At 40.7% G+C, this 26820-nt stretch overlaps 1 protein-coding gene and 1 pseudogene across 4 annotated transcripts in view; both read right to left on the bottom strand.

Moving 5' to 3' along the window:
* The window catches only part of FAM81A (family with sequence similarity 81 member A), a 57975-nt gene extending 39037 nt beyond the window's left edge, over positions 1-18938 (bottom strand). The window contains exons 1-2 of one of the 3 annotated variants that reach the window (XM_079125930.1): positions 18720-18938; positions 1027-1094 (exon numbers count right to left, since the gene is read on the bottom strand). In XM_079125930.1, coding sequence (XP_078982056.1) covers positions 1027-1073 — 47 coding nt within the window. In that variant the 5' untranslated portion in view covers positions 1074-1094; positions 18720-18938. Of the gene's footprint in view, positions 1-997; positions 1095-18719 lie in introns of those variants that run through there. The other 2 variants (XM_079125932.1, XM_079125931.1) reach the window with 2 other exon arrangements.
* LOC306653697 (cyclin-dependent kinases regulatory subunit 2-like) lies at positions 8110-12116 on the bottom strand (annotated as a pseudogene). Its single transcript has 2 exons — positions 12085-12116; positions 8110-9010 (listed from the first exon to the last, which is right to left on the bottom strand). The product of its transcript is annotated as a cyclin-dependent kinases regulatory subunit 2-like (transcript).
* Positions 18939-26820: the final 7882 nt, after the last annotated feature.

Genomic DNA, 26820 nt, shown 5'->3' with positions numbered 1-26820 from the left:
GATCTTGAGATAATTGTACTCATAGAATTATGCGCATGACCTCCAAGGTCAAGAGGCTGGCAGAACTGGGCACAGACCTCTGTCCCCACACAAGCTGTGAAATCAAGATACAGCTGACTAACAAGATCTTCTGACAGGCTCTCCTCCCCAGCCCTGTGCCTGAAAACAATGGTTACAAAGTCAAATGCCTACAAGGGTCAGGCAAGTGACATAAATGAGTGAAGCACACCATGCATGAGGGAGTGGCGGGGACTTTGGAGAACTGGACAGGGCATTTCCCAGCTAAAGGGAGCCACAATTCTGCTCCTCCTATAAATGATCATCTGAGAGTGCAAGTCCATCTTTTCAGATTATCTGGTATTTCAAAAAAAAAAAAGTCAAAAAATTCAGACTTGTATGTGAAATTGCCCTATTTTTAAAAGTTGACAACTCATTTTTAAAAGTATTTAAGATCATACAGATCATGAAATGTACTTCCAAGAGTCAATTTTGTCATGTAGGCCCCCAGTTTGAAACTTTTGATTTAAAAAGGTTAACAGGGCCAGCTTTGGTGGCACGCACCTATGACTCAGGAGGCAGGAGGATGTCAAGTTCAAGGGTAGCCTTGGCAACTGAGTGAGACCCTGTCTTAGAGTAAATAATAAAAAGAATTGGGGATATAGTTCAGTGTTACAGCATCCCTAGGCTCAATCCCCAGTACATATTAATTAATTAATTAATTAACAGGAACATTAACCTTAAGCCTCCAGTGTTACAGTTCACTGTTGATAGGAAGTTCAACCCTACTATAGGGCAACTGTGAAATATCCACCTCTTGGGGTCATGGAGTGTTCCATGGTATCCTATAAATTGGAAACCAGGAGAGGGGACACAAGAATACTTCCTTGCCCTTGAACAAAACTATACTTGGATAATATAACAGCCACAAGACTTCATTTATAAAGACCATCACACCCACTAGCAGCCCTCATGGGATTGGCAGAAAGGAAAAGTATACCTTAGATGCATATTTTCCATATATTATACCTTTCCTCGGTGACAAGAGAAGGAAATACAGTGCTCCGTTGGGCCATTTTCTTTTTAATAATTCACATCTGTTGAAAAAACAAGTACTAAATTATTTAACAGTTTATACCTGGAAATTAAAATGACCACAAAGCTTATTATGAAGTTACTAAGTGGCTCATAAATCATGCTGACACACTGATCAGTTATATTATTGAATGGCTGTGTATCATGTGAAATAAACAGTAAATGTTTCCAAATAAAAGAGAAAAGAATTTAGCAAAATCAAAATGCCTCTGAAGTTAATACTACTAAACTTTGCTGAACCAATCAACGCAGACTGTCAAATGGCATTTCCAGAACTTTCCTAACTCCACACCTACATCTCAAGCTGAAAAAACACTTTTCCAAGCCAGGCACAGTGGTGCACATCTATAATTCCAATAACTAAGAGTCTGAAGCTGGAGGATGTAAGTTTGAGACCAGCCTCAACAATCTAGCAAGATCCTGTCAAAATAAAAAGATAACAAAGGGGTGGGATATGGTTCAGTGGTAGGCACCCTTGAGTTCAATCCCCAGTACCACAAACAAATAAACAAAAAGCCACTTTTTCAGAAACAAGGCAGTTTCTTTTTTCTTTTTCTTTCTTTTCTTTTTTTTTTTTTTTTTTTTTTTTTTTTACTGAGGATTGAACCTAAGGGAGCTCTACCACTGGGCTACATCCCAGCTCTTTTTATTTTGAGACAGGGTCTCACTAAATTGCCAAGACTGTTCTCAAGTTTGCAATTCTCCTGCTTCAGCCTCCTGAGTCACTGGGACTACACTGTGCCTGGCAAGATAATTTCTTTAGTAGATTTTTTTCAATCTTATACTTCTCTGTACAAATTTACAGGAAACTATCTTAGTAAATTTGATCTCAGTAAGTTCCATGGCAATCAAGAATGCTTGTTTCTAAATCAAAAATAAAACAACTCGTGGTCAATGTCATATGATTTGGGGGAACCTAACTATCCACTAACAAAATGAGAATAATATTCTTAATTAAAGCTTTAAACGATGTTATAAGATAAAATCATATGTATTGCATCTAACACATAAGGAACATTTGATCATCACAACTCATTAGAAAACTAGAGAGTTTTTAAAAGATTTCATTACTTTGGTTTCTCAGCACTGCTGTTAATTGGCTTAAAACAATGAATGCCTAGTAACTGGGATCTGACTCAGTAATTGTTCTCAGACACTGAATTCAGAAGGCATTTCTGATTGACACCATTGTTTTGGCATCAGCTCTCTGGTGTTTTATTTTTAGAGTTTCAGAATGTGAACATTTTACTTTCATAGACAAAGAACTTCAAAATTTAAACAATTTTCATTTAAGAACAAAAGTAATTCATGCCAAACAAGCTATGATGCCCAAGGAGTTCTTAAGTGTCAAAGATAAGAAATGCTGCCATTTAGACTAAATAAAATTAGATGGATGTGAAAAAATGCTTTCAGAATCACAGAATCATTTGCTTTTAAAGTTGTAAGACACATTAGCTGAAATATTCATCTACAGAGTAGCCTCACTTATGGGGCAGGCACAATGGCACACACCTATAATCCCAGAGGCTGAGCCAGAAGGATCACAAGCTCCAAGACAGGCTCAGCAACTTAGTGAGGCTATAAGTAATTTAGTGAGACCCTGCCTCAAAATAAAAATCAAAAGGGTTGGGGATGTGGCTTAGTGGTTAAGTGCCCCTGGGTTCAATCCCTGGTACAAAAAAAGAAAAAGAAAGAAAGAAACATTTATTAGCGTCTACTAAGTAGCTAAGTAATCTAAATAGGTAAGACAAAAACCCCATCAGGAGGAGGCCAGCTAACACAATCATAAAGCAGGGAGATAAATAATAACATGAACAAAATCACACAGGGAGGACAAAAGAGGAGGGATGCATTTGTCCTGTGTGGCAGCTGGGTCCATGAAGAACTAAGGCCAATGAATGAGCAGGATTTCCCAGAGTAGGGAACACAGAGATGATCCCACAGCTCCTCTCCTAGGCTCCCCAACACTAGCTCTCCTCCTCCACTCTCAGCTAAAGCCAAACCTGTTCTTCCAGCCTCACATCTGGCCATGACTTGCCACAGACACCTGCTCATGTTAACATCCCTCTGCCACCCCATCCACCACTGTGCTTGCGTCAGTCCTGTGCTCTGCAGCCATCACAGATTCCTGGGTTCTCTAGAAATGCCTTCCCATCCCTGTAAGAGTCTCCAGGCCCTCAGTTGTAGAAAGTGACTTTTGTGTATTTCTTCAACTCTCTACCTGCATGTTTTATACTAATTATTGTGCACCATTATTTTCAGTTGTTTAACAGGCTGCCTCTTTTATTAAACTACACACTCCTTAAGGGCACATTTCAAACCTTAATAGACATAGAACTGACCTAAAATACACCACACGTTTGTTAATGAGTGAATGGCTACTGTTCCTGGATCAGAAATGGCAGCAATAAAGGCATCCCAGAATATGGTTTAGTTAAAAAGTAGAGCTCTTTACAGAGGATGAATTCCAGCAGTTAGGAGCCCAGTAAGGATCTGTGAGTAAACAGAGACTTGCTGTCTGCCCCTGCCCCCACCGCCTCCGGCACACCCTGAAGTTCTTTTCATCCACTTGGAATTACCTGGCCTGACCTACAGAAGCCCGCACAGATCAACCTACTGAAAAAGCAGTGTGTACACCACTACTTGTTGGAAACAGGCGTTCAGTAGCAGACCTTCCTGTTACCCAGTGCTACGGCTCTAGCTCTATGACAGGAAGTTTCATGTGTCACTGCTGTCTACTCAAAATTGCACCTTTCAAGAATGTGGTAAAGCTCTGTTCCTTTCTTAGGGCACTTAATCGGTTAGCATCCTGATATTTTGCCAGAACAATGGGATCTATATTGTAGAGGAATAAGTGTGGATAATAAATAAGTCACTGTATTAAATATCTTCTCAAACAGCATTTCCCCAACTTCCCATTGTGAATTCTGGGTTATGTGCTGAGGTTATCATCTCCTATGCATTTATAAATCTGATCACTGATACTGTAAGTGGTCCACAGCCTTATCAAGCAGGTCTGTGTAGTACACTGTGCTGATTGTGTCATGTTCACTATTACAATAAATGATTTCCACTTTATGAGTTGGGAGAAATTAGGGGATGAGACAGGTAGGTAAAGCAAAAAGAAAAGAACTGGAAAGCATAAGAAAGGCAAAATCATGATGCCCAAAATAATATGTAATACATCAACAGAATTTGGAGGCCCACACAACAGTAAAGGAAAATGCTACCATATAAATCAAAAGAGTTATCTGTGATTATAAGGATTCTGAGAAAAAACACAAAGAGGCAGTGTGTGTGTGTGTGTGTGTGTGTGCGCGCGTACGTGCACATACTTATGCATATTTAGTACCTTAATGACAAAAGAAGACATTAGTGCCAACTACTATATTTTTATAAGTAAAGTGATACTGGGTAGAAATGCTAGAGAAACATTTTAATGTAAACAAGGCATGAATTTAAAATGACAACTTTTACTGAAAAACTGGATATCATGTAAAAATGTAGTTTTCACTTTACTATTAAAATATAGTGCTGATGTGTTATGCCAAGTGTCAGATTTTTTAAAAATAGGCAAAGAATTTATGAATAAAGTGATTGTAATTTGGTAGTAGGGGGGGAAATCGCCCATTTCCTTGCAGTCAAAAATAGAGTGAGAGGAGAGAGGGCGGGAGCAGCTGAAGGTGTGTGCAAGACAGGTGGGAGCCGCTCTCACTCGGGTCTGGAGGCGAGCTCTCCCGGGCTCCCCGGGTGCTGGCAGGTGAGAGCAAGGTAGCGGAGGGCAAGCTTGGGGAGCCCCCAGGCGCCACGGGGTGGGATCCCGCTGGAGTAGGGCTGGTCACCATAGCCGCTGCTCCCTCTCTCCTCCAGCCCGCTCCTGCCCGCCATCGCTCCCTCCAGCTCTCCTCTTTCTTATTGATTTGCTCCACTCACTTCCCTTTGCCCTCTCCCTTCCCTTAACTTCCCTTTCCCTTCCTTCCACCATCCCTTTTGCTCCTCCTCGCACTCGCCATTTTCCATTTAGCTGCAGTCCTGCAAAACTTTCAGTCCTGGAAAACTGACAGCGCGCTGGGAAAGGGCCCACTGGCAGGCTGGCCGTGCGCACTGACAGAAGCTTGCCCTAGGCCAGGCGCTCAAGAAGAGTATTTGGGCGCAGTAGTTTAATTCATTCACGATTATTTGAGAAGGGGCAGCTTTTCTTCTATTCAACAGAAGGAAGCTGAGCCAGGTAAATGTTCAACATTTATCAGGAGGAGGAGGACAGAGATTCGAACCCAGGGCCTTGACCTTTTCATCACAGGGAAGCTGTGGGGTCTCTAGGACAGGGTCTGGCCTTGGGCTACTGGATAAGCTTCCAAAAAAGGCTGGTTCCTTCCCTAGCTAATGTCTCTTCATGCACATCTGTCTATTTTTTTTTTTTAATAAACCTTTATAAGTTAGGTTCTAGGAAACAGTATTCATTGGTATATTTAAAGAAATATTACATTGTTTTTTGTTTGGGGTTAATGGAAAATTGCTAAGTACCTACAAGAACCCCTGGGTGGCCAAATCTGTCTCTCCTGGGTCAAAGGGTGCTGAGGTTACAGCTGGACTGAAGTAATGGTGCGTTATTTGGTGTTTTGGGAACCAGAGCACATACATGAAAAATAATGATTTGTAACATGTATTTTGTTTGAAGAACTTTGAAACATTTTGAGAAACAAATTTTCTTAAGCTAAAAAATGTATTTTTGTGTATGTGATTAAAAAAGTAATATACTATTAAGATTTGGGTCCTACATAGACACATAAAAAATAAACTGAAAGCTGACACTCAGAAATTGCTGGTGTTGGGGCGGTGGTATACCTCAGGAGTACAGCATGCCTGGCATGCTTGAGACTCTGGGTTCAATTCCTAGTAACAAAAAAGAAGAAAAAAGAAATTGCTGATATTCTAACAATTTACATTAAAAAAAAAAATCTCTCAAAGATACATATAATTTTCCTTTTAAAATAATGAACGCATACTTCACACTATGTGTACCCTGCATTTCCTAACTGGTACTATATTATGCACATCTCTCCATGTTGATATAAAAATCTATATCACTTTTTTGGGGGGTGCTGGGTAGTGAACCGAGGAACTTAGGCATGCTAGGCAAGCACTCTACTACTGAGCCACACCCCCAGTCCTATATCACCATTTTTAATTCCTGCAAAATAGTCCTGGGAATGAATATATCATAATTGTTAGCCAGCTCCTTACTGCTGATGAACATTTACACTGAAATACTGTTTATTATCATGATTTAGTTCAGCTTTTTAGTATCTTGTTTTCCTTTCCTTTGTTCTACAGAATGATTCAGGTATATGGAAAATGAATGGGGCAAAGTACAAGCTACATGCAAAATTCAAGTTAAGATGAGACTCTGCTAATGAAATTTGAAGAATCAAGAAGTAATAAAACCAGGTGACCTGTAAAAATTATATGGGAGACTGAAACAAGGCAAACATTCACTCTGGTTCAATATCAGTCTTGGGCTCTGTTCCGTTTGGTAAGAAAGGAGCTATGTTGTCCAGAGCCATATCCCAAACACCAGGCACAGTACCTGACCAACAAATGTTTGCTGGATGAGTGACTCTCAAGGACACGTGTATGAACTGAAGTAATTTCATAATGTTGGATTTGATCAACTGAATTATATTTTGACTGACAAATAAATGTGCAACTAGAAAGGAGATTGGTAACCACATCATGCTAGTAAAAACAATTTTTCTTCTTTTAATTTTTAATTTTTAAAATTTTTACTTTGAGATAGAGTCTTGCTATACTGCCCAGACTAATCTCAAACTCCTTGATATAAATGATCCTCCTGCCTCAGTATCCCAAGTAACTGGACTATGGCAAGCTCTACTCCACTGGGTAATTTGAAGAGATGAAATGTATCAGTGTTTCCAAGAACCTAAGATTCCAGAGCAGCAGGAAGAGAAGTGGACAGCTGTAATCAGTTGCAATTCTAATGCTAAATCGCCTAAAATGTAGTTCCATTCACTAGAAATAGAATTGCTATTTTATAATTTAATTTTTAAGTCATTTCACAAATTTCAGATGGATATCTTGCTTAAAATATATCAAAAGAATACTTTATATATTATCAATATATCAAAAAATATATCAAAAGAATCAACAAGAACTTTAACAATTTTTTTCCATACCATTGGCTCTATTCTGGCAGTGAAAGCAAATTACAAAATGAATCTAATTTGCCACCAGAAAAAAAAAAAAATCACAAGAGAAGCCATTTCATTCCACTGGACTGGCAAAAATCAAGTCTGATAAGATTAACTACTGACAAGAATCTACATGGAACAATAGGAACACCAGATGAAAATGAGAATTGGTACCATTACTTGGAAAACAGTGTTCAGTATCTAGTAAAGCTGAAGATGCAGAAATCTCATGACCCAAAAATTCTACTGCTAGGAACTACTCAAAAAACTTTACAAATGTGTTCATAAGGAGACTTTTACAAGGGTACTAAAGATAGTGTTTAACAATTATTTTATTTTTAATTAACATATATAAATTTTATGTAGTAATGTGGTTCAGTGTGATATTTCCATACATGCATATAGTGCTCACTAGTCAAATCCAACCTCCCTTTCCCAACCTGCCCCCTGAGAAAGTGTTATTTCTGAGAGCAAAAAATGAATGTGGGAGCTGGTCTCCCATCATTAGGCCACTGGTGAGCACACTAGGATATTCATGCAATGAAAGAATAAACAATATTGAAAATAAACTAATTAGAATTACAAGCTCAGTATGAAAGACTCTAACAAATACATAAAGAGAAAAAAGCAAGATAAAGAAGGATGTGGACACTATGGTGCCATTTTGATACAGTTTTAAAATATATCATATAGTATGCCATCTCTGTAACATGTAAAGAAGATCAAAATGGAAATCACCAGTTCCAAACCAGGGACATGTTTTTTTTCTGAGTGGGAGCTAGAGGGAGTCAGAATAATATAGGGGGAGTCAAGTAAACTGTCAGATGTTTTACTTCTTATGCTTAATTTTCTACTCTATCATTTAAAAAGAAAGAAAATTACTTTTTCCATTTCCCACTTTAAAAAAAAATGACAAAATATGTAAGTTTTTGTCACATTATTAGATTTTCCAGGACATGCCCAGGATTCAATCTTGCCCTACACATTCTAAGCCCACAAATGGAATTTCATGGCAATGATAACTAATCTGCACCAAATCTCTACCCTTCAAGCATTTCATCCATACTTAATAATGTGATTTTTTTTTTAATTTCGTTCATTTAAGTTTATTTCCTCAGGGATAAAATTATAAAATGAAAATCAATCTCAATAGTCACAAATTAAGAAAATATACCTCAGTAACTTCCAATGGTGGTAAATGCAACATACAAACTTTACTTAACAAAAGTAACAGGTTATATCAAACGGGCACTTACATTAAGAGAAAAAGTGACTAGAAGAAATTTTAAACACATTATAATAACCTACTTGCACTTGCATTTAACGGAGCTCTGCTGCTGTGAAGAATACAGCTCATGCACAAGTCTGGATGAATGATTTGTACACTTTTCAAGCATTCACTGAATACTACCTTATATACATATGTACATTAAATTTGTGAAAGATGTAATTGATGATTCCAGATATACTTCATTTTTGTTGCTCTTTTGGAAGAGGTTGTCTAAAGAGAAGAATATGGGGTTCTGACTCATGAATCATGTAATGAACCCAGCCTAGACTCTTGGACACTGAGTCTCCTCCACTCCTCTTCAGACATTAGATGAGTTTTGGATACTTGTTTGGAAAGTTCTCTGGGTAACATGACATGCCGGTACTCATAGTGCTCGTCAAAGTACTTGTCTGAGTAGTAGATCTGCTTATGGGCCTTACTACGGTGAGCAACAAAGACTTACTTTGGTGGAAACCAAAGACTGTAAGAACTGGCCAAGCAGAAAGCACATCCGTTTCAAACCAAGGCAACAACTCAACAATAATGTGATCTTAACTAGAGGTTGATATTTCTATAAGTGGCTACAGGTTAAGTGTCCAGTAATAGAAGTTAATTACAGCATCAATGGCTATTTATCAAAGCCATCCACAGCTATTTATCAAAAGATTATCAACAGCTAATTAAAATTATGGTTATACAGACTATGAAGTAACATAGGAAATATTTATGTGCTATTTATGTCAAGGTTTAAGACAAAAACAAATTAAGTTTACAGTATTATATACAACCATAATCAGGGCCTAGAATCCAGAGCTATTTCTTGGCATTGCAATTTAGGTGGGACAAATATTTTAACTTATGTGTCTAAAGAATCCTGCAAATTCTCTACCAATACTACCAATGCCACTATTGCCAAATCCCAGTCTTCTTCCTCTTCCCCCTCCTTCTCCACACTGTGAGAAGTCAACCAGATCCTGACCCAGCAGAGGCGGTTGGAGCAGGAGATCCTGGGGCCAGGGCAAGGCAACACTGTCCTGCTGCATACAGGTAAGTTCCAGGGTCTCCCCACTGGCCTCTAAGGTATTGGGTGTCCTTACCAAAGGGTCTGTCTTTGGATAATACTAGGCAATGGCTGATGAAGCTTCCATTCATTTGTTATACGCTGATGCTTTTTCAAACTTACATTACCCCACCAAACTCAGAAATCCCTCCACGATCTTGGAAAGGATAGGGCATGAGTGCCACCCTGGAAATTAATTATAGTAGTATCTTTTTAAATGGTGAGAAGAAGTAAATAAAAATATTAATAGTATCACTGAGTGTATAGAGGCACCGTTTGCATGCATATATCAGATAAATCAACCATAATTTACATCTCAACAGATATGGGTTATGGAGGAAAAGACTGTTATTGTATCAAATGTGTAATGTATAGCAAGGAAAAGTTGCCATACATTTTTATTCTGCTTTTCTTTATGTTCAGTACTTTAGTAAGTGCGCTATTTTCACAATTACAAAAATTTAAATGAGTTTTTCTTTCTTTTTTGGGGGGGTACCAGGGATTGACTCAAGGGGTGCTTAACCCACTGAGCCACATACCCAGCCCTTTTTTATATTTTATTTAGAGACAGGGTCTCCCTGAGTTGCTTAGGGCCTCACTAAGTTGGTGAGGCTGGCTTTGAACTCACAATCCTCCTGCTCAGCCTCCCAAGCTGCTGGGATTACAGGTATGTGCCACTCACACCCAGCCTTAAATGGTATTTCTCAAGTAAAAGAATGAACCAATGAACAACAATAAATGCAGAAAGTACTCATTTAATGTCATCAAAACCAAGAAACAAGTCTGATTCTGGATCTGAAAGATCTTATGGTTCAATTAAAACAAATGTGCTGTCAATTTTTACTTTTGCCTCATTCCCTTGGGGGCACATAAGGTTTGAGCCTGTCACCCTCAGCAAAGCCATAATTGTAGACTGGATTGTCTGAGGAAGGGAATCAGGCATGTGGCACAGATACAATGGCTTAGGGGTGCCACCAGCACAGCATTCCAAAAGCCTTAGTTCCAGGGAAAATGTGATTCCTCCACAGAGTCCCAAGGCAGATATTCCCAATGTCCTTTGTGAAAATGACCTTGATTCTACTCTGTAAGACTTGCTTTCTTTCCCCTCCACTCTGTTACATTCACAAAGGGAACTCTGTTGGGGATAGAAAGATGAGAAGGGAATGTGTTTGATTCACAAAAATGTGTTTCAAAATGCTTAAAACATTTGCAGTGGCCTTCCAGCCTAACTGAAGGGATCCAGTAATACGCAACATACATGTGGCCTCTGTCAGATACAGATGGACTCACAAACCAACCCCTGGCACCCAAGGAACAATCACTGATGTTGCCTTAAGCCACTCTCCACAGCTTAGAATAATGTTAACATTTCTAGGAGAACCCCGGTAAAAACAGACTGGTTTTTGTTCTCATCTATTAATAACAGCTATTTTGAAATACTATTTAAATCTTCTATTGTTATTTGAACTTCTCACGGATTATGTCTCCCCAACCAAGCTGCTTCCGGGCATCAGGGACCACATCCTATATGAGCCGCATCCCTGTGAAGCCCAGCAGAGTGCCTCCTCACAGATGCTCATAAATATGTGCTCATTTGCCTTTTTGTTTTTCTAATTTGGAAAGGCCCATCATTTTAATTATTGAGTGGCTCTGCTCAAATGACATATCGATGGCTGACTCAAGGTGCCCCTCCAGCTGTGAACTTGGCAGACTGCTTGAGGTCACCCTGAAGCGGGCCTAGGCACACACACGTGCACACACCCACACCCAAAAAGAAATGTCTTAATATTACTTTTATCAACAGCTATATTTGGCAACTTTTCTTTCTAGCATTAGAGAAGACACATTACCAAATGTTAAAAAGGGAATCTGCCAAATGCAATAGCAAGAACAGAAAAAATATTATTCAAAGCCGGCATAAACTCTCTACCTACTGAACTCTACCTACACCCCCAGACGCACCAGGGCTCTCACGGGAGGGGAAAGCACGACTTTGTGTTCTCATGCAGGCAAAATGCTAGCTGTGGCTTTTAGAATCTCCGAGGGAAAGCTAAGGGTGCAGGCTTGGAAGAGGACCTGGCCCCAGCCTGTGCCCTTTTCCTCACATGCAGAGGGAGCAGTGGCACTGCCTGGCACACATGGGAGACTCTGGGAGACTCTTTTATTTGGAGTAACAAGTGGAGCGCGACACATTAATTTTATGACTATTTAGAGAGAGCAGGGGAGGACTCTTGAGCTCTTCCACAGATAATTAAAAATGCAGAAAAAAAAAAAAGATATCTGAACTAAACAAAAAACAAGCTGAAGACACCAGGGGTTTCTGAATAACATCTTCCCAGTTAAACAATTTTAAGAATTCCATAATGCAAAAGCAACCCCCACACATTCTCTCCCACACAAACACACTTTATTGAAGCCACTCTGAGCAGCAGCAGCGGGATCTCTGCCTTTACCTCTGTGGTTCCTTGTCCAGGGAGGACGTCATCTCCACAGAAGCATTGCAGGTGGCAGAGCCGACCACCAGTCAGCAAGGCAGACACACCCTGAGGAGGGACGTCTGCAGTTCCCCACAACCTCAACCACTCGCCATCCTCACATCTGATTTTTGACTTCAAGAACAAATGTTGCTTGCAGAGACTGAAAGATTCAGGCCTTTTGATGCTTGTCAAACAGCACATTCCTAGTAAGTTTCCTGGTGTTCCAGAGAGAGGTGATTATTTCCGAAACAACCATTTTATTATCATCAAGAGCCACATCTTTAAAATAGTAAAGGGGTTGGCTGGTGCACTTGCTTAGCATGCTCAAAGACCAGGGTTAATCCCCTGCACTGTAAAAACTAAATAAAATACCAAGAACCACTGAGCCATAGAGAGGAATCAACAAAAGACAACTGAATAGTAAAACACACACACACACACACACACACACACACGCAATCGAGTTTCCTATTTTTTTTTTTTCAAAAAATACCTGCTTTTATATTAAAAATTCATGGAACATAAAACCACATCTAATCAGACAAAAAAATGAAATAATATAGGGAGAGGGAGGAAACAGAAGTGCTATTGACAGGAAGGAACAGGCAGGGAGAGTGAAATAAGGAAGAAGAGGGAGTGAGCAAGGGGAGGGCTGAGGAGAAGAGGCAGCAGTGAGGGAGCCCGAGGAGGCAGAGCAGGAGGCCAGACAATGCAAGGAACAGGTGGCTGGGCTCCAAAGGGAGGAAGCCGGAGAAACTACTCCTCTCACATTCAGCTGCTCATTTGGGGTGTGAAGAACTAGATGGGCCATTTTTAATATGCTCTGCCAGGTTTCTCTACTCATTTTCTTAATCAAATGTGCTCTTTCTTTGTCTCAACATAAACACAAAATTAAGACGTCATCAGGGAAAATCATTTATTCCACTTACAACATGGAAATACCTTCCCAAAATTTCCACCGCTTTCCTAAAAGATCCTGGTTTGAACCAATGCTCATCTGACTCCAAGGGTAGGCCCGGGTCTCACATCCTCCACCAGGGACTGGATGGTAGCAGACAGCTCTGTGGTCATTCTATGCACTCGCTTCATGATTTAACCGAACACTTTAGTCCAGTCAACACTCACTGACACTCTGAACAAGACACAGACCCGGCACCACAAGAGCTTCAACTCAACAGGGAAATAGCACTAGCAGACCACCAAGCAAGACTGGTACAAACCAGGTGAGGCCATGGGACAGAAGGCTGGATCAGTTGGAACTGGGCATCAGGAAAAGCATTTGAGAAGCAGGCATTTGAGTCGAATATTCCAAAGGGTCAGCTAAGTGAACTTGGGGCAGCAAGAGGAAGGGTGAGGAGACAAAGCAGAGGAAATACTGACTAGTGGAAATCAGCAAGTAAAGAGTGGGAGATAAGGCTGGAGAGTTGAGTGTGGTCAGTGTGCAGAGGCCTTCACTCCAGAATTGCTAGAAACAGGAAAGACAGCAGGAACAGAAGGAAGAAACAAGTTGAGGGAGACTGCACCTCGACACTAGATGACAACTGGACATGGGAGAGGAAAGAAGAGCAGAAAGTCAGCATAACCCCAAGGGAGAAGGATGGCAGCTTTAAACCATCAGCAAGTGCACTGGGAGGGGCACCACAGGGTCACTCAGGAGAACACACAGGCATGCACAAGTCAGTGGCACCCTACAGCCAGGTGCAGTAGCACATGCCTATAATCCCAGTGACTTGGGAGGCTGAGGCAGGAGGATCAAAAGTTTGAGGCCAGCCTTGGCAATGTAGTAAGACCCTGTCTCAAAATAAAAAATAAAAAGGGCTGAGAATGTAGGCCAGTGGTAGAGCACCCCTGGGTTCAACCCCTAATACCTCAAAAAAAAAGGCAGGGCATCCTACAAAATAACCAGCTTGTACCCTTCAAAGGTGTCAATGTCAGAAGAAACAGAACAACTAGGGAAATGGCCTACATTAAAGGGAACAAGAGAGGGATAACAACTAATGCATCAAGGATCCTGGATTGGCTCCTGAACAGAAACTTTTCGATTCTGGTTTTGGTTTTTCAGTTTTGAGATCTTTTTTCCCCTCTTTTTGTATAAAGGATGTTATTAGGACAATTGGTGACACCTGAGTAAGGTCTATAGCTTAGATAACAGTACCAAATCAATGTTAGTTTCCTGATTTTGACACTTGTTATGCAAGAAATGTCCTTTTTAAGAAGGAAATATGCCCTTATGTATTTAGGAGGATAAAGGTATATCATGTCTACATTACTCTGAAATGATTCATGGAAAAATTACAAATTATGTATGTGTGTATATGTACACATATGTGTATGTATACAGATTCAGAGGATGACAGAATGTGCTAGAGTAAGAAAGATTAAGCAAGTGTAGTCCAAAGCTAATATTTATAGAATTGGGTTGAAAGGTATATCAGAACTACTTAAATTATTCTTGAAATTTCCTATAAATCTAAACTTTTTTTCAAAAAAAAAAAAAAAAAAAACAATTAAGAAAGAGAAGAAAATGCTTTTACAGAACCAGAATGACAAAACAGTCAGGCTTTCTGGTATTAAATTCTGAACGGAAGCTGGGAGAAGGGGCAGGGGGCTGAGCAAATCAGGGCTGAAAGCTGGGCTCTAAGGTCACACTGATGCCAGAGCTCCTTTCCCAGACCTGCTCCCCAAAAGAACTGTCTCCCTTCACTTATTCTGTGTCCCCTCTACTCCAGTCTCCTCACCTATGTGACAGGACTAAGAAGAGCTGGCCACACAAAGAGGAATGAAGCATGAAAGGGTTAACAGGGATGAACCATGCTCCCAGGTCAGCACAGGGAAAGCGCCCACTCTTCTTGGCTGTCAGGGGCTTGGAGTGAGGTTGAGCTGGGAGGGAGGAGGCCAGGAAAGGAAGAGAAACAGAGTCTCACAGAATCTCACTCCTAGAGGTCAGAAGAGGAAAGAAACCAAGGAGATCTGTCTGAGCGGAACCTGGAGAGCCAGTGCCTTAGAGACAGGAAAAAGCAGCACAGAAGGAGGGCTGACCCTGGCAGCAGATGCAGGGGAGCAGGGTACCATCCAGGAGCAGTGGACAGCACAGGCTCAGATCTGCTGCCAAAACCCCACCGCTGGAGCCCTTCAGGGAGGTAGATTCAACAGAAAGTAAGAGTGACGCCAGCAGAGACAAGTGGGCAAAAGAAGAAACTTGAAGAGGGTTGAACAGAGCAACAGATTAGAGGACTGTGCTGCCCTACTTGCCTGTGAAGAGTCCCATGTGACCACTCAAATTGTGTGGGGCAAGGGTGCTGGAGATCAAACACAGGGCCTCATGCACCCCAAACATGTGATCTATCAGTTAGCCCTACTCTCAGCCTTGAGAATGCAAATTATTCTTAAATTAACCTAAATTACAAAGCAGTACCTCAGTTCACTAGACCCATTTTGCAAGTTCAGTCGTCACATGTGGCTAGTGACTACTATGTGGGACAATCCAATAGTTTCCCTCACCACTGAAAGTTCTATTGGACAGAGTGGGGACTCCAGCAGGATTTCTTATGAGAGAGATGTCCTGAATACATGGTGTAGTGAGGGCTGGGGCAGAGGAACGAGGGACCAAAAAAATGGACAAAGAGAACAAAAACTGGGGGAAATTCCCAAAGGAGGCAAGAAAGAAGGAACAAAGTCCAGAGAATAGACAATGTGGTATATGTGGGTTAACCTTAGTGAAGGGACTGTCAGACATTTTCTCCCATAGAGAAAGAGAAGATAAAGGACAGGAAGAAGCAGAGAAAAAAGTTTGGAAGTAGTGAGGAGGGTGCTGTAGGAATTTATATTGAAGTACAGACAGTAAACTAGAATGTGGATCCTTAATTTTAACAGTAAAAGGGGGCTACTTCTGGAAAGGAAAGTATCCGAAAGTTTGAGTAATGAAAAGATGTAGCATTCAACCTCTAAACAGATACAGAGTTAATAAATGGTGGATTTTTTGCTTTGTTTTGCTTTTGTCCATAGAAAAGCAAGACCTCAGTGAAATTAGAACCAGCATAAATTTGCAATGGTGACCAGTCTGAAGGTCTTTGCAATCTTCTCCTAGATAGCTTGGCAGGATGGGAGAAGAAAATACAGATGATGAGGGAGATTTTGGATTGAGGACTAGAATATGAGAAGCCCAAAATGTTAAGACAAAGGATTCCAGATTCCAGGTGGAACTGAAATGGCTGGTTACCTACATATTCCAAGTGAAAAAATGGAGCCATAAGGGGCTGAAGCATTGGAACAGAGTCCTAAGGGATGGTTAAAATCGGGCACAATAGGGGGCAGAAGTCCAAGTTCTAGCTCTTGAAGACAGAAAAATTCCCAAGACTAAATAGGTCCAAGGTATTAGCTGTTGAAGTAGAATGAAAACTGAAGCCACAGAATTTAACACTGAAGAACTTCAAGGTCAATGAATTAAGAGCCTCAACATATCTGCAAAGTCACTAGCACAAGACAAGACAGAGAAGAGAAAGAAGCTGGCTGCTCACTCTGTTTATTACTTTTTTTGTAGTATCAAGAGAAGTGATTCTCAAACCTGAGTGAATATCAGATCATCCAGGAAACTCTCTTTTCTCTCTCCCTCCCCTGTCACTCCTCCTTCTTTTTGGGTTTGTTTTTAAAATAAGGATCTTTTAGGTCTCACCCACCCTCAAGATTCTAATTTGGTATATTTGAGAGAGTCTAACAAGCCATGCTTTTCCAAATGTTCCAGGTAATTCTGAGGAGCCACCAGATTTAAGATAAGAAGGAAGACAGAAGATAAGAAAGAAAGTAGAGGAACAAGCAGACAGAACTACTTTCTAAGACAAGACCTGGCTGGGAATGGGTTAATGGTTTGGAGGTGACTCTAAGGAGCAAGGGGAAGAGCATCCCCTTCTGGCACAACGGGAGAGGACAGCAGAGAGGATTCTGAGTCAAGTTTTCACTCAGGCTCTGACGAGGGGAGAGAGAGAAGATGGCAAGAAAATACAGAAGTATGGTTGCAGGGTGCAAGAAAGAAGACACTGACAGGCAGGTCGGAATAATGCAGGTTAATGCCCTGCAGAGAGAGGTGGCAGATCCGTTTGCTATGAGGGTTCCAAGCACAATGAGGTATGTTTCACTATAGAGTTTGCAGGGCGTAGTGGTTCAATTTCTGAACATTAAGGATTTTACTATCTGTATGCCATCAGATTTCTAACACAAAAACCATTAAACATTATTAAGCCTTCAGGTAAACCAGCTTTCAGAAGCTTATTCATTAACATTGATAACTTTTTCTTCCTAATTAATATTTTTATATAGATGAAATCAGATTCAAATGAATATCAAGGGCATCCTTGAAGCAGAAAGTCAAAAGGGGCATCCCAAGGGATCTATCAGAGGAATCCGGAACACTTCTTTCCCTCTCAGTGGAAGAGGGAGGTTTATGGATGGAGAATATGGAAAGGGGCCTGAGTATCTTTTTTTAGTACTAACTAGTGCTAAAAGTAATCGAAGTACCACAGCCTATTTGTCACCCCCCTACATATACATACACACTCATGACAGATACAATGCACAAATCCTGGGAATGGTTCTCACTGAAGAACATGTCTATACTCACGGACCTTTCACCAAAAGAATAAACTGCAAATGTTTGTCCCTGCTTCTGGGAGTTACACCTCTGTGGGTTCAAATAAGTTTAGCGTTATTCTGATTATTCCTATGAAATAATTTCTAACATGAAGAACAGACTTTAAGCTGAGGGTGTGCGCGTGCGCACTCTCACACACGCACACACACACAAAACCTCATGCACATTGAAGAAATGACTCACTTAATTTGCTGCTGCCTGCCACTACTGGGTTTTGATTTTACCTGTTCAAATACAAAGTTTTCTATTAGATCAACTACAGGAAAGAAGTACTTCGGGAGCATTAATCCTGATTTTGTTCACTACATTAAGGCAGCTTAAGGGGTTTTAACCTGTGATTTTAGGAAGCCACTCTCTAGACCATCAACTGCTCTCGCCATAACTAACCTTCCTTTAAGCAGTAACATTTCTTGCCGTTTTGGGAATCAATGAACAGAAACCCCCGGTTAAATTAACATGTTAATCCTTGTATATCCAGTACCAGCAAAACCATACTTTGGGACCCTTTCTCAGCTCACAGTACAATGGTACAACAGCCCTGTGAAACTGCAAAGAACCTAAGCCCCTCCTTTCAAAGATGAGAAAAAGAAAAGCAGCGAGGGAGCAAAATGATTAACCTGCCCAAGGTCACTCAGCTCTGAGTAGTGGGACAGCCGACTCGCCCCTACCCGTGGCAATCTGTGCACCATGCCAGCTCCCCCCAACAGCCCCTCCGGGCCTCTGCTGGTTTGCTAGCATGCAGCCCCCGCGAAAATGCAATGCCAGTTGCGCTCTATGCCCAACTTCAGCCCTTCGCGTCAGCATGCAGTTAACCCTCTCGCCCGCAGCGTGTCACATGGGCCACGCGCAGCTCCCTTTCTTCCCCCCGCCTGTCTACTAAGCTGCTGCCCCAAGGTCAACGGCTGTCCCGGGGAGGGCCCGCTGCCGGGACCGGAGGATGGCCGAGGGCCCGGGGCGCGGCACTCACCGGCGCGGGGGGCGGGCGCGCCGCGACTGCCCATGTCCTCGCCGGTGCGGCTGGGTGCGGCGGCCGCTGGCGCGGGCTGTGCAGGGCGCCCGGCTGCGGGCCCGCGCCGCGGGGAGCGCCGTCCAATCAGCGCGCGCCTGCCGCCTGGCCCCGCGCGCGGCCCGGCCGGGTTCGCGGCTCCCGGGGGGCGCGAGCCGCCGCGCGCCGCCCGAGCCGCTTCCGGGCGCGTTGCCTGGACGCGGTTGCCGTGGCAGCCCGAGCTGGAGGCTTTCCCCGCGCACTCGCGCCCAGCCCCGCGGCGCCGCCCCTCCTCCCTCCTCCTTCCCACACCCAAAATAGCCTCTCCACGTCTCTGCTGTTTCCCACAGAGCTCGCATCCCAGCGCCTCGGAGTTGGCGGGCGGGGATTTCGCTTATTGGAAAATAAATCCTGTTGTAGGGCTGGTTGACTTGAAGGCAGAGGTAGGTGTTGAAATGGTGTCTGATTAAGATAATAGCCATGGTGTTTGCATTGTAATTCTTCCCAGAGCCCTAACATCCCTTATTTATTAAATCTCTTCCCCACTAAAATAGTTATCTGCCCGCTCCTCCTCAAATCGGGGAGAAGTTACTTGACGAGATCACGGTCTGGTAAGCAGCTCGCGCGCCGATGCCTCACCTGTACAGGTGACTGAACACCCTGGGCTACCAAGCGTCTTTTAAGGAATCATCCTGACACCAATGGCTGGGACTCAGGGTCACGTTTCTCTGCAAGACACGATGCAAGGAAGAATGCTACACCCCTCTTCTTGCTAGTCCTTCCTTCTCTCCTCTGCCTCATCCCCCCCACCCCCCAGGGCATCCTAACTCTTTCCACCTTCCTCGAAATGTACGGTTCTCAGCACGATGCAGAAACCCATCCACTCATAATTTTGCTTCCTCTCCAAGGGCGGGACTTAGGCGGAGCGGTAGACTCCACCTTTGCCTGCCTCGCTGCGTCTGGTTCATCTCTCTTTCGTGGAGACTCTCGCACTTACCCAGTGCAGGTGCTCCTGTCTCCCCCCACCCTCCGGAGCCCCTTCAATCCTGGGGAAGGAGTGTGACACAGTAGAAAGAGCATGGGCTATGGAGTCAGGCAGAGCCGTCTTGGAATCAATCCTTGCTCCAGCAGTTGTATGTAGTCTTGGGTATTCTGAGGCTGTTTCTTTGCCTATAAATAATAATACCCACAACAAGGGGTTAAAGCATCTTAACACTCGTTCAGTCAACAGTGTTTATTGGATGCTTTGCTAAGTGCTTTGCTTAAGCTATGCTTAGCTTTAAGACAAATGAAGAAGGAGGAAAAAAGAGATGTGGCTCTCTACTGTCATGGAGCTTACAGCCTGACACATGTTAATCAAATGTCATAAACACATGTAAAACTGCCACTGTGACCAGGAGGGTCATGGCCTTGAGTTCTCTGATGTGGAGATCTGACATCATAGCTTCCCTTTAGCACTATAAAAACCTAATGATCATTTTTTCCTATTCTCATTTTCCCAGTGCTTTTCTGCCACTTAAAATATGTTTGAAACACATGTAACTTGACACAATGTCTAGAAGGACATAGATGGTACCAGAAAGCAATCATTCAAACACAGAGTCCATTGTGAAGAGTCCAGAGAAAAGTTAAAAATGTTACTTTTCCTGTCTCCATCAGGTTGTCTTCCAGTGTTAAGATGTGCATCTCGGGCTGGGGAGATAGCTCAGTCTGTAGAGTGCTTGCCTTATAAGAATAAGGCCCTGCTTCGATCCCCAGCACCAAAAAAAAAAAGTGCATCTCAGGTGAACATATGACTGTCCCCTGTTGTTTTCACATCTCTCCTTTCTAATCCACTCTCTCTCTGGTCTAGCTCCATCCCACCAGGACCCACTGTAGTCAAAGCCTCAGGATACTCACTCTTGGCTTTCTAGGAGGGTGACATTGACTCTATATTCCTCAAAATGGAGCACCCATAAAAGAGAGGAAACTCCCTCTTGCTACTTTTGATGGCATAACTTTGATATATTATTTGCCACAAGACTGTCTCACTGTAGCTAAGGAAGGTAAGCACCTGGAAGGTGAGAAGGTGAGAGGTCCTTGCCACACAAATACATCCTTCTGTTTAGGCTGACATTAATTTCCTTTTAAAAAATTATATCAACTAATATCAACTAATAATTATATCAACTAATAAAAGTTTTTAAAACATATTTTAAAAGATTCATTAACATTAAGAAAAATAATCACAGTTCTTTCAAAACCTTGACTCCTAGATACAAGGCCTGAGAACTCTAAGCAGTCTTGGATTAAGCTCATGACTTCCCACTCTGATCTACCTTTTATTTTTTCTTTCCAGGCATTTTTTTTTTTTAATCCTAAAGAGATGAAGTTTAGCACACAATGATTTTAAGCCTACCTTTTTCCTTTTCTTTTTGCTATTTCTGTAAAATAAATTGCAATCAAGTGTTCATTTTTCCAGGATTGTTTTTATTATAACTCATTACAAGAAGTGGATTTTTTTCTTGCATTACCTTAATTAATAATTCATGATTTATCACAAATTATTTATGCTGGCAGAGATTACTACAAATTGTTTTATCAAAGAGATTAGTTGTATAAACTTGATGGCCATAATACTAGTCACCAACCAGTCATTAAATACAAATAATTTGTGCGTTATATGTGCTAGACACTGTAGGTATTTTTTTCTTTTTCCTTTTTTGTGGTGTTGGGGATCAAACCCAGAACTTCCTGCATGCTAGGTAAGCATTCTACCACTGAGCTACATCTCCAGCCCTGCAGGGATATTTTTTAAATGAAATTTTTTGCACAGCTGGTTTCTATTCCTAACTGTTCCTGCACTGTCACTGATTTAGAAAGTTAAATGTACTGGACATCTATGAGGCCAATGAACAGACCCATCTAGGTAAAGTTCAAGGGCTTGCATAGGGCGTGGTTTAGTTTGTTTTTTTTTTCCTTTTTCTTCTTCTTTTTTTTTTTTTTCCTTTGGTACCAGGGACTGGACCCAGGGGGGCTTAACCAATGAGCCATATGTCCAGCCCTTTTTATATTTTATTTAGAGACAGGATCTCATGAAGTTGCTTAGGGCCTCATTAAATCACTGAGGCTGGCTTTAAACTTGTGATCTTCCTGCCTCAGCCTGCTGAGATGCTGGGATTACAGGTGTGTACCACCATGACCCAAAAGTAGTATTTGTAAAAAGACTGGGAAGTGGTTGGGTCAAGAATGTGGTGAGTTCAGGGTCTGGGGTTGTAAATCAGTGGTAGAACACTTGCCTAGCACATGTGAGGCACTGAGTTTGATCCTCAGCACCACATAATAATAATTAAATAAAGGTATTAAGTCCATTTACAACTAAAAAAAATTTTTTTTAAATATATATTTTTTAAATGTGGTAAGTTCAGTATGGATTCAGTTATCTCTTTATCTTGACTTCAGTAATTCTCAACAGTGACTTTTAAACTAGTAGAAGGTTCAGATCCTTGGGGCAGCTGTGTTATACATTGTTCAATCCTGATAAGGTGCCAAAGAATTGAACCACAAGGACAGATCATGTGCAGGGACCAGAAGAGGAAGAAAGTTCCACAAGGGAACAATGAGGAGGAACCAGAGTTGTTAGAGTGGGGAGAATGTCAGAGAGGGAACAGATAAAAAAGTTCAAGGAGAGAAGGCTCCAGCTGACGGGACTAGTAGGTCACTTGTGACCTTCATGGATATTTTTTAGTTACCAGATTTCTGAGGGGAGTAGAAAAAGATACTGAAGTATAAGAACAGTGTTAGTCACTCTTTAGAGAAGTTCTGCAGTATAGGGAAGATGAGAAATAACATCAGTAGAATGGTCTCTCATGCCTAATGGGCACTTTCAGTATAGGAAAAAATAGTCTATGTTCACATGTACTGTTGTAGAGTGAAGAAATGGAGAACACAAGGCATCACTTTGCACTGATCAACAATCTAACCTACCATTAATTCATTCTACCATTAATTTCATCGTCACCATATCTGTTTCCTTTTTTTTTTTTTTTTTTTTTTTTTTTGCTAGGGATTGAACCCAGGGCCTTGTGCATGCGAGGCAGGCACTCTACCAACTGAGCTATATCCCCAGACCATCTGTTTCCTCTTTAAAAATATTTCTTCCATTAGGAGAAGTCTTATCAAACAAAGATGGTGTTCAAACTTTGGGACGTTGTTCTCTTAACCACAAACTGAAAAGTTGGGTTAACACCTAGTTAACACAACATATGTTATTCTTTATGGCTTTTTAAATTTTTCCTTGCAATAATAGAAACATCTTAGAATTAAGGAAATCCCTTTTTTTCCTCTTTTATATGTAAACGTACTAGATTTTTCTTATGCTTTGAATGTACTATAATTGACTTAGTTGCTTCACTAGTTATTTCCTTTCATGTGTAGGGTAATTCTCTCAAATATTATGCTTTACTTATGAATTTGTTGGTGTCTATCCATCTCACAAGAATTTTTTATAGTAACGACACCTGAGGCACACCATCAGAGAAAGCATAAAATTTTGGAAAGATCCTTCATGGTATTATTTGTGTCTTAACTTAGATAATTGCTGGTGTACAAAGGAAGGCAAATTCAGCCTCAACTGAATACAACTGAGCATACAACTGAGACCTAACATAACATAATACTACTCTCTAGAAAAATAAAGAAGGCTTTGTCTGAAGAGACTGTGACCAGTAATTCTAGAATAACTTCATAATAAAATTGATTCATCCAAAACTCAGTTTAATAACAAGAAGAGTACTACAAAAAAATCCCACCACACATTGATTTTGGAAAACTTTTCTTTCCTATTTCCAACAGTTTTCAGCAAATATACGTGTGTGTGTATTCTACACACATATATATGTATATTCACATAACACACACACAGGCTTTAAGTTATTTTGAAGTTCATATTGATCCCATCCTTTTTGAATTTTTTACATTTTGTTAATCATGGAATTTTTCTATTAATTTTGATTTTTCTTTTGCAGTGCTAGGGACCAAACCAAGGGCCTCAACTTATGCTATGCAAGCAGTCTATCACTGAGCTACACCCCCATCCTTAATTTTGATTTTTCTAAATACTGCCTTAAAATATTTATCTTGCTGACTGAGTTTTTGGCACCTTCTTAAATTTTGCAGTTGAAATGAATGCTTCACTCACCACCTCTTGGCTCCAGTGTCATCATGGCCAATATGACGTTTATGTGTCAAGTCCTGAGCTAAGCGCTTACCTACAGTATTTCATTTCTTTCTTGCAACAGTTCACAAATAAACTGAGACTTAGAGTCATTACATGGCTTGTCCAAAGTTCCAAAGCTGTCAAGTACCAGAACTGGAATTTGAACCCAGACACCTCACAGCGTGTGCCTTTAACCAGGTGCTAAATTACCTCCCAAGAACCACATGTGTCTAAGGACAAAAAAATATATTGTAAACTTCAGTAGCTCAAGTGGCATAATGAAAACTAAATAAATACATCCTTTCCCTCTTTCTTCCCTCAAGGACATAGCAAAGAACAAATAAAGTATCATATAAAAATTATTTTGAGAGAGCAAATTCACTTTAAAATTCTATTGGTTTTTTTAAAACTTATTCTAAGTCTACACTAGCAAAGAAGTGAAGATTTTACATACTTATCCATACAAATCTGATCAAAGAATCTTTAGTTTGATATATAGAAAGTGAAAAAGTATTTGGGGATTTGAGTATTCCTAAACAATTAAATTAACGCAAGGTCTTTATGATTATGTGCTTGCCAGATAAAGGCATATAGACCAATGTCTTTTTACAACTTTTAATAGGGCTGGGATGCAGTTCAGCGGTACAGTACTTTCTTGCATGCATAATGCCCTGGGTTCAATTCCCAGTACTGGCTAAATAAATAAACAGCATAATAGACAATATGCATCTGCACTTAGAATAAAGTAGATATTATGCAGTTACTCTTAAAAAATAAAAAATTCAAGTGTAATTGTCTTATTTTCCCCAACAACATTCTGATACACCATAATTGTTTTCATGCACATAAACAGATTTCCCAAGCCCATGTGGACAGGTTGTAGGATTTTCTATGAGGTAATGGAGTGCCACATAATTATATAGTGAGTAATCATCACTGTGGACACAAGAAATAGCTTTTTCTTCCCCTTGGAAGCATAAATAACAAACGGTCATATTTTTTCCCCAAAAGATGTTCATGCTGCAAAGGTACTAGAAACTATCCGGATATACTTGGGCAAGTTACTTCACTTCTCTTTGACTCAGCTTCCTCATCTGTGAACTGAGGAAAATGAAGTGTGAACCTCATGGGGTTGTAATGGAGATCAAAGGCACTGATTCATGTATACAACTTTGAATAACACCTTAGTTATTATTTACAATCTTATTATGTCTAATATATAAATGTTATTACTATTACTTTCTTCCAAGACCTAGTCAGAAAAGTAAAAATCTAATTAATCCTAGCTCAACTATTATATCTTACACATGAAGACAGAACTTGGTAATTAGTCTGCTTGACTCACCCCTCACCTTATTACTGACATGCTTGTCTTAAACATACCCCAGAACCATGTCTTTCCCTTGCATATTGTTATCAATGTCCTATTCAAATGTATGTGACACTCTTAATGTCCTAGATCACTTTTTACTGCACCTACTACAAATTCCAAGTTCTCCAGAGCAATGAGTGGCATTGTCACAGTATGGTTTCTGCCTTGTTTATCTGAATCCTTCCTGCACCACCTACGTGATTCAACCAAATTAAGTACCTAACTTGGTCCTTAAAAGGGGACAGAGGCCTGTGTATTTGGTGCTGTGGGAAAGGTGGAAGTGGCATCACCATCCCAGTCTCTCTACTCCCACTTCCAGTTGAAGTCATTCTTCCTCCCAGTGGATGTCTCTGAGGATGAAGTTTACCTGCAATGGCTACGGAGTCAATGGCCACCACTATCAGACAGTTATCCTGTCCTTGCTTTCAGTTGTTTGGCTTGTTTTTGTGAACAATAAAGTAAAATTTCAAAGAACGTTGATACAAAAGAGACTGCCAGTCTCCTAGTCCTTCAATTTAACCCATGCTCAGTACCCTTCAGACTGTCCTCCACCTCCCCACTCTGTTCTCAGCATCAGGAGATGGCCTGTTCCTGACTAGGAACTCCCAGATTTCTTATGCCAAAAGTTGGGGCTTGGGCTGGGACTATGGATCAGTGGTAGAGCTTTTACCTAGTATACAAGAGGTCCTGAGTTCACTTTTCAGCCCTGCAAAAATTAAAAATAGAAGCTGAAGCTTAGTTTTCCCTGGTTTATTTTCTCCCAAATCTATTCAGAATATTAAGCCAAGTCTGATTAACACTGGTGTAACTATTTAATACATGGAGGCAGAATTTGGTAATTCCAGAACATTCTTTTTTTTTTTTTTTTTTGAACAGGTCTCACTGACACTTATTGCTAAATTTACTTAATTTTAAGTTTCAATCCCAAATATACCCAATACCTAACCTTAACAAAATCATTTTCACTCTTCTTCCAAGGCACACTCTACCCCTTTTGCACATGAGATATCAGCTTTATTTTTATTAAAAGAGGGGAAATCATAATAATGCTTCAAAAAACCTTCAAATAGGCATTTTTCTGAGCAATACTGAAGCAAGGATGACCAATAAGAGTTCTAGGAGTAGCCCCCTAAATCTTCAGAAAGCACACAAGAAGTTTTCTTGTAAGTTAAAGACATAGTATCAAGATTTTTGAAACCACCAATTACCTGGCAAAGTGAATGAACAAAGAATCATATCAAGACAACTAATTTTGAACTTTCAGAACACTAAAGAAAAGATAAGGCCCAAAATCTTCTGGACAGTAAATACACCACATACAAAGAATCAGAAATTAGAATGACATTAGTCTTCCCAGTAGTAACACTGGAAAAAAGAACAGTACCCTTCAAAATTCTGAGAGAAACTTATTTCTATTTTAGAATTCTATACCCAGCTAAACTATTAATCAAGTCTAAGGATAGAATACATTTTAACATATACTAGTTCTCAAAAATGTACCTCATATGCACCTT

Source organism: Sciurus vulgaris, assembly GCF_902686455.1.
Source record: "Sciurus vulgaris genome assembly, chromosome: 2".
Taxonomy (NCBI): Eukaryota; Metazoa; Chordata; class Mammalia; order Rodentia; family Sciuridae; genus Sciurus; species Sciurus vulgaris.
This window is presented reverse-complemented; position numbering and strand designations above follow the sequence as displayed.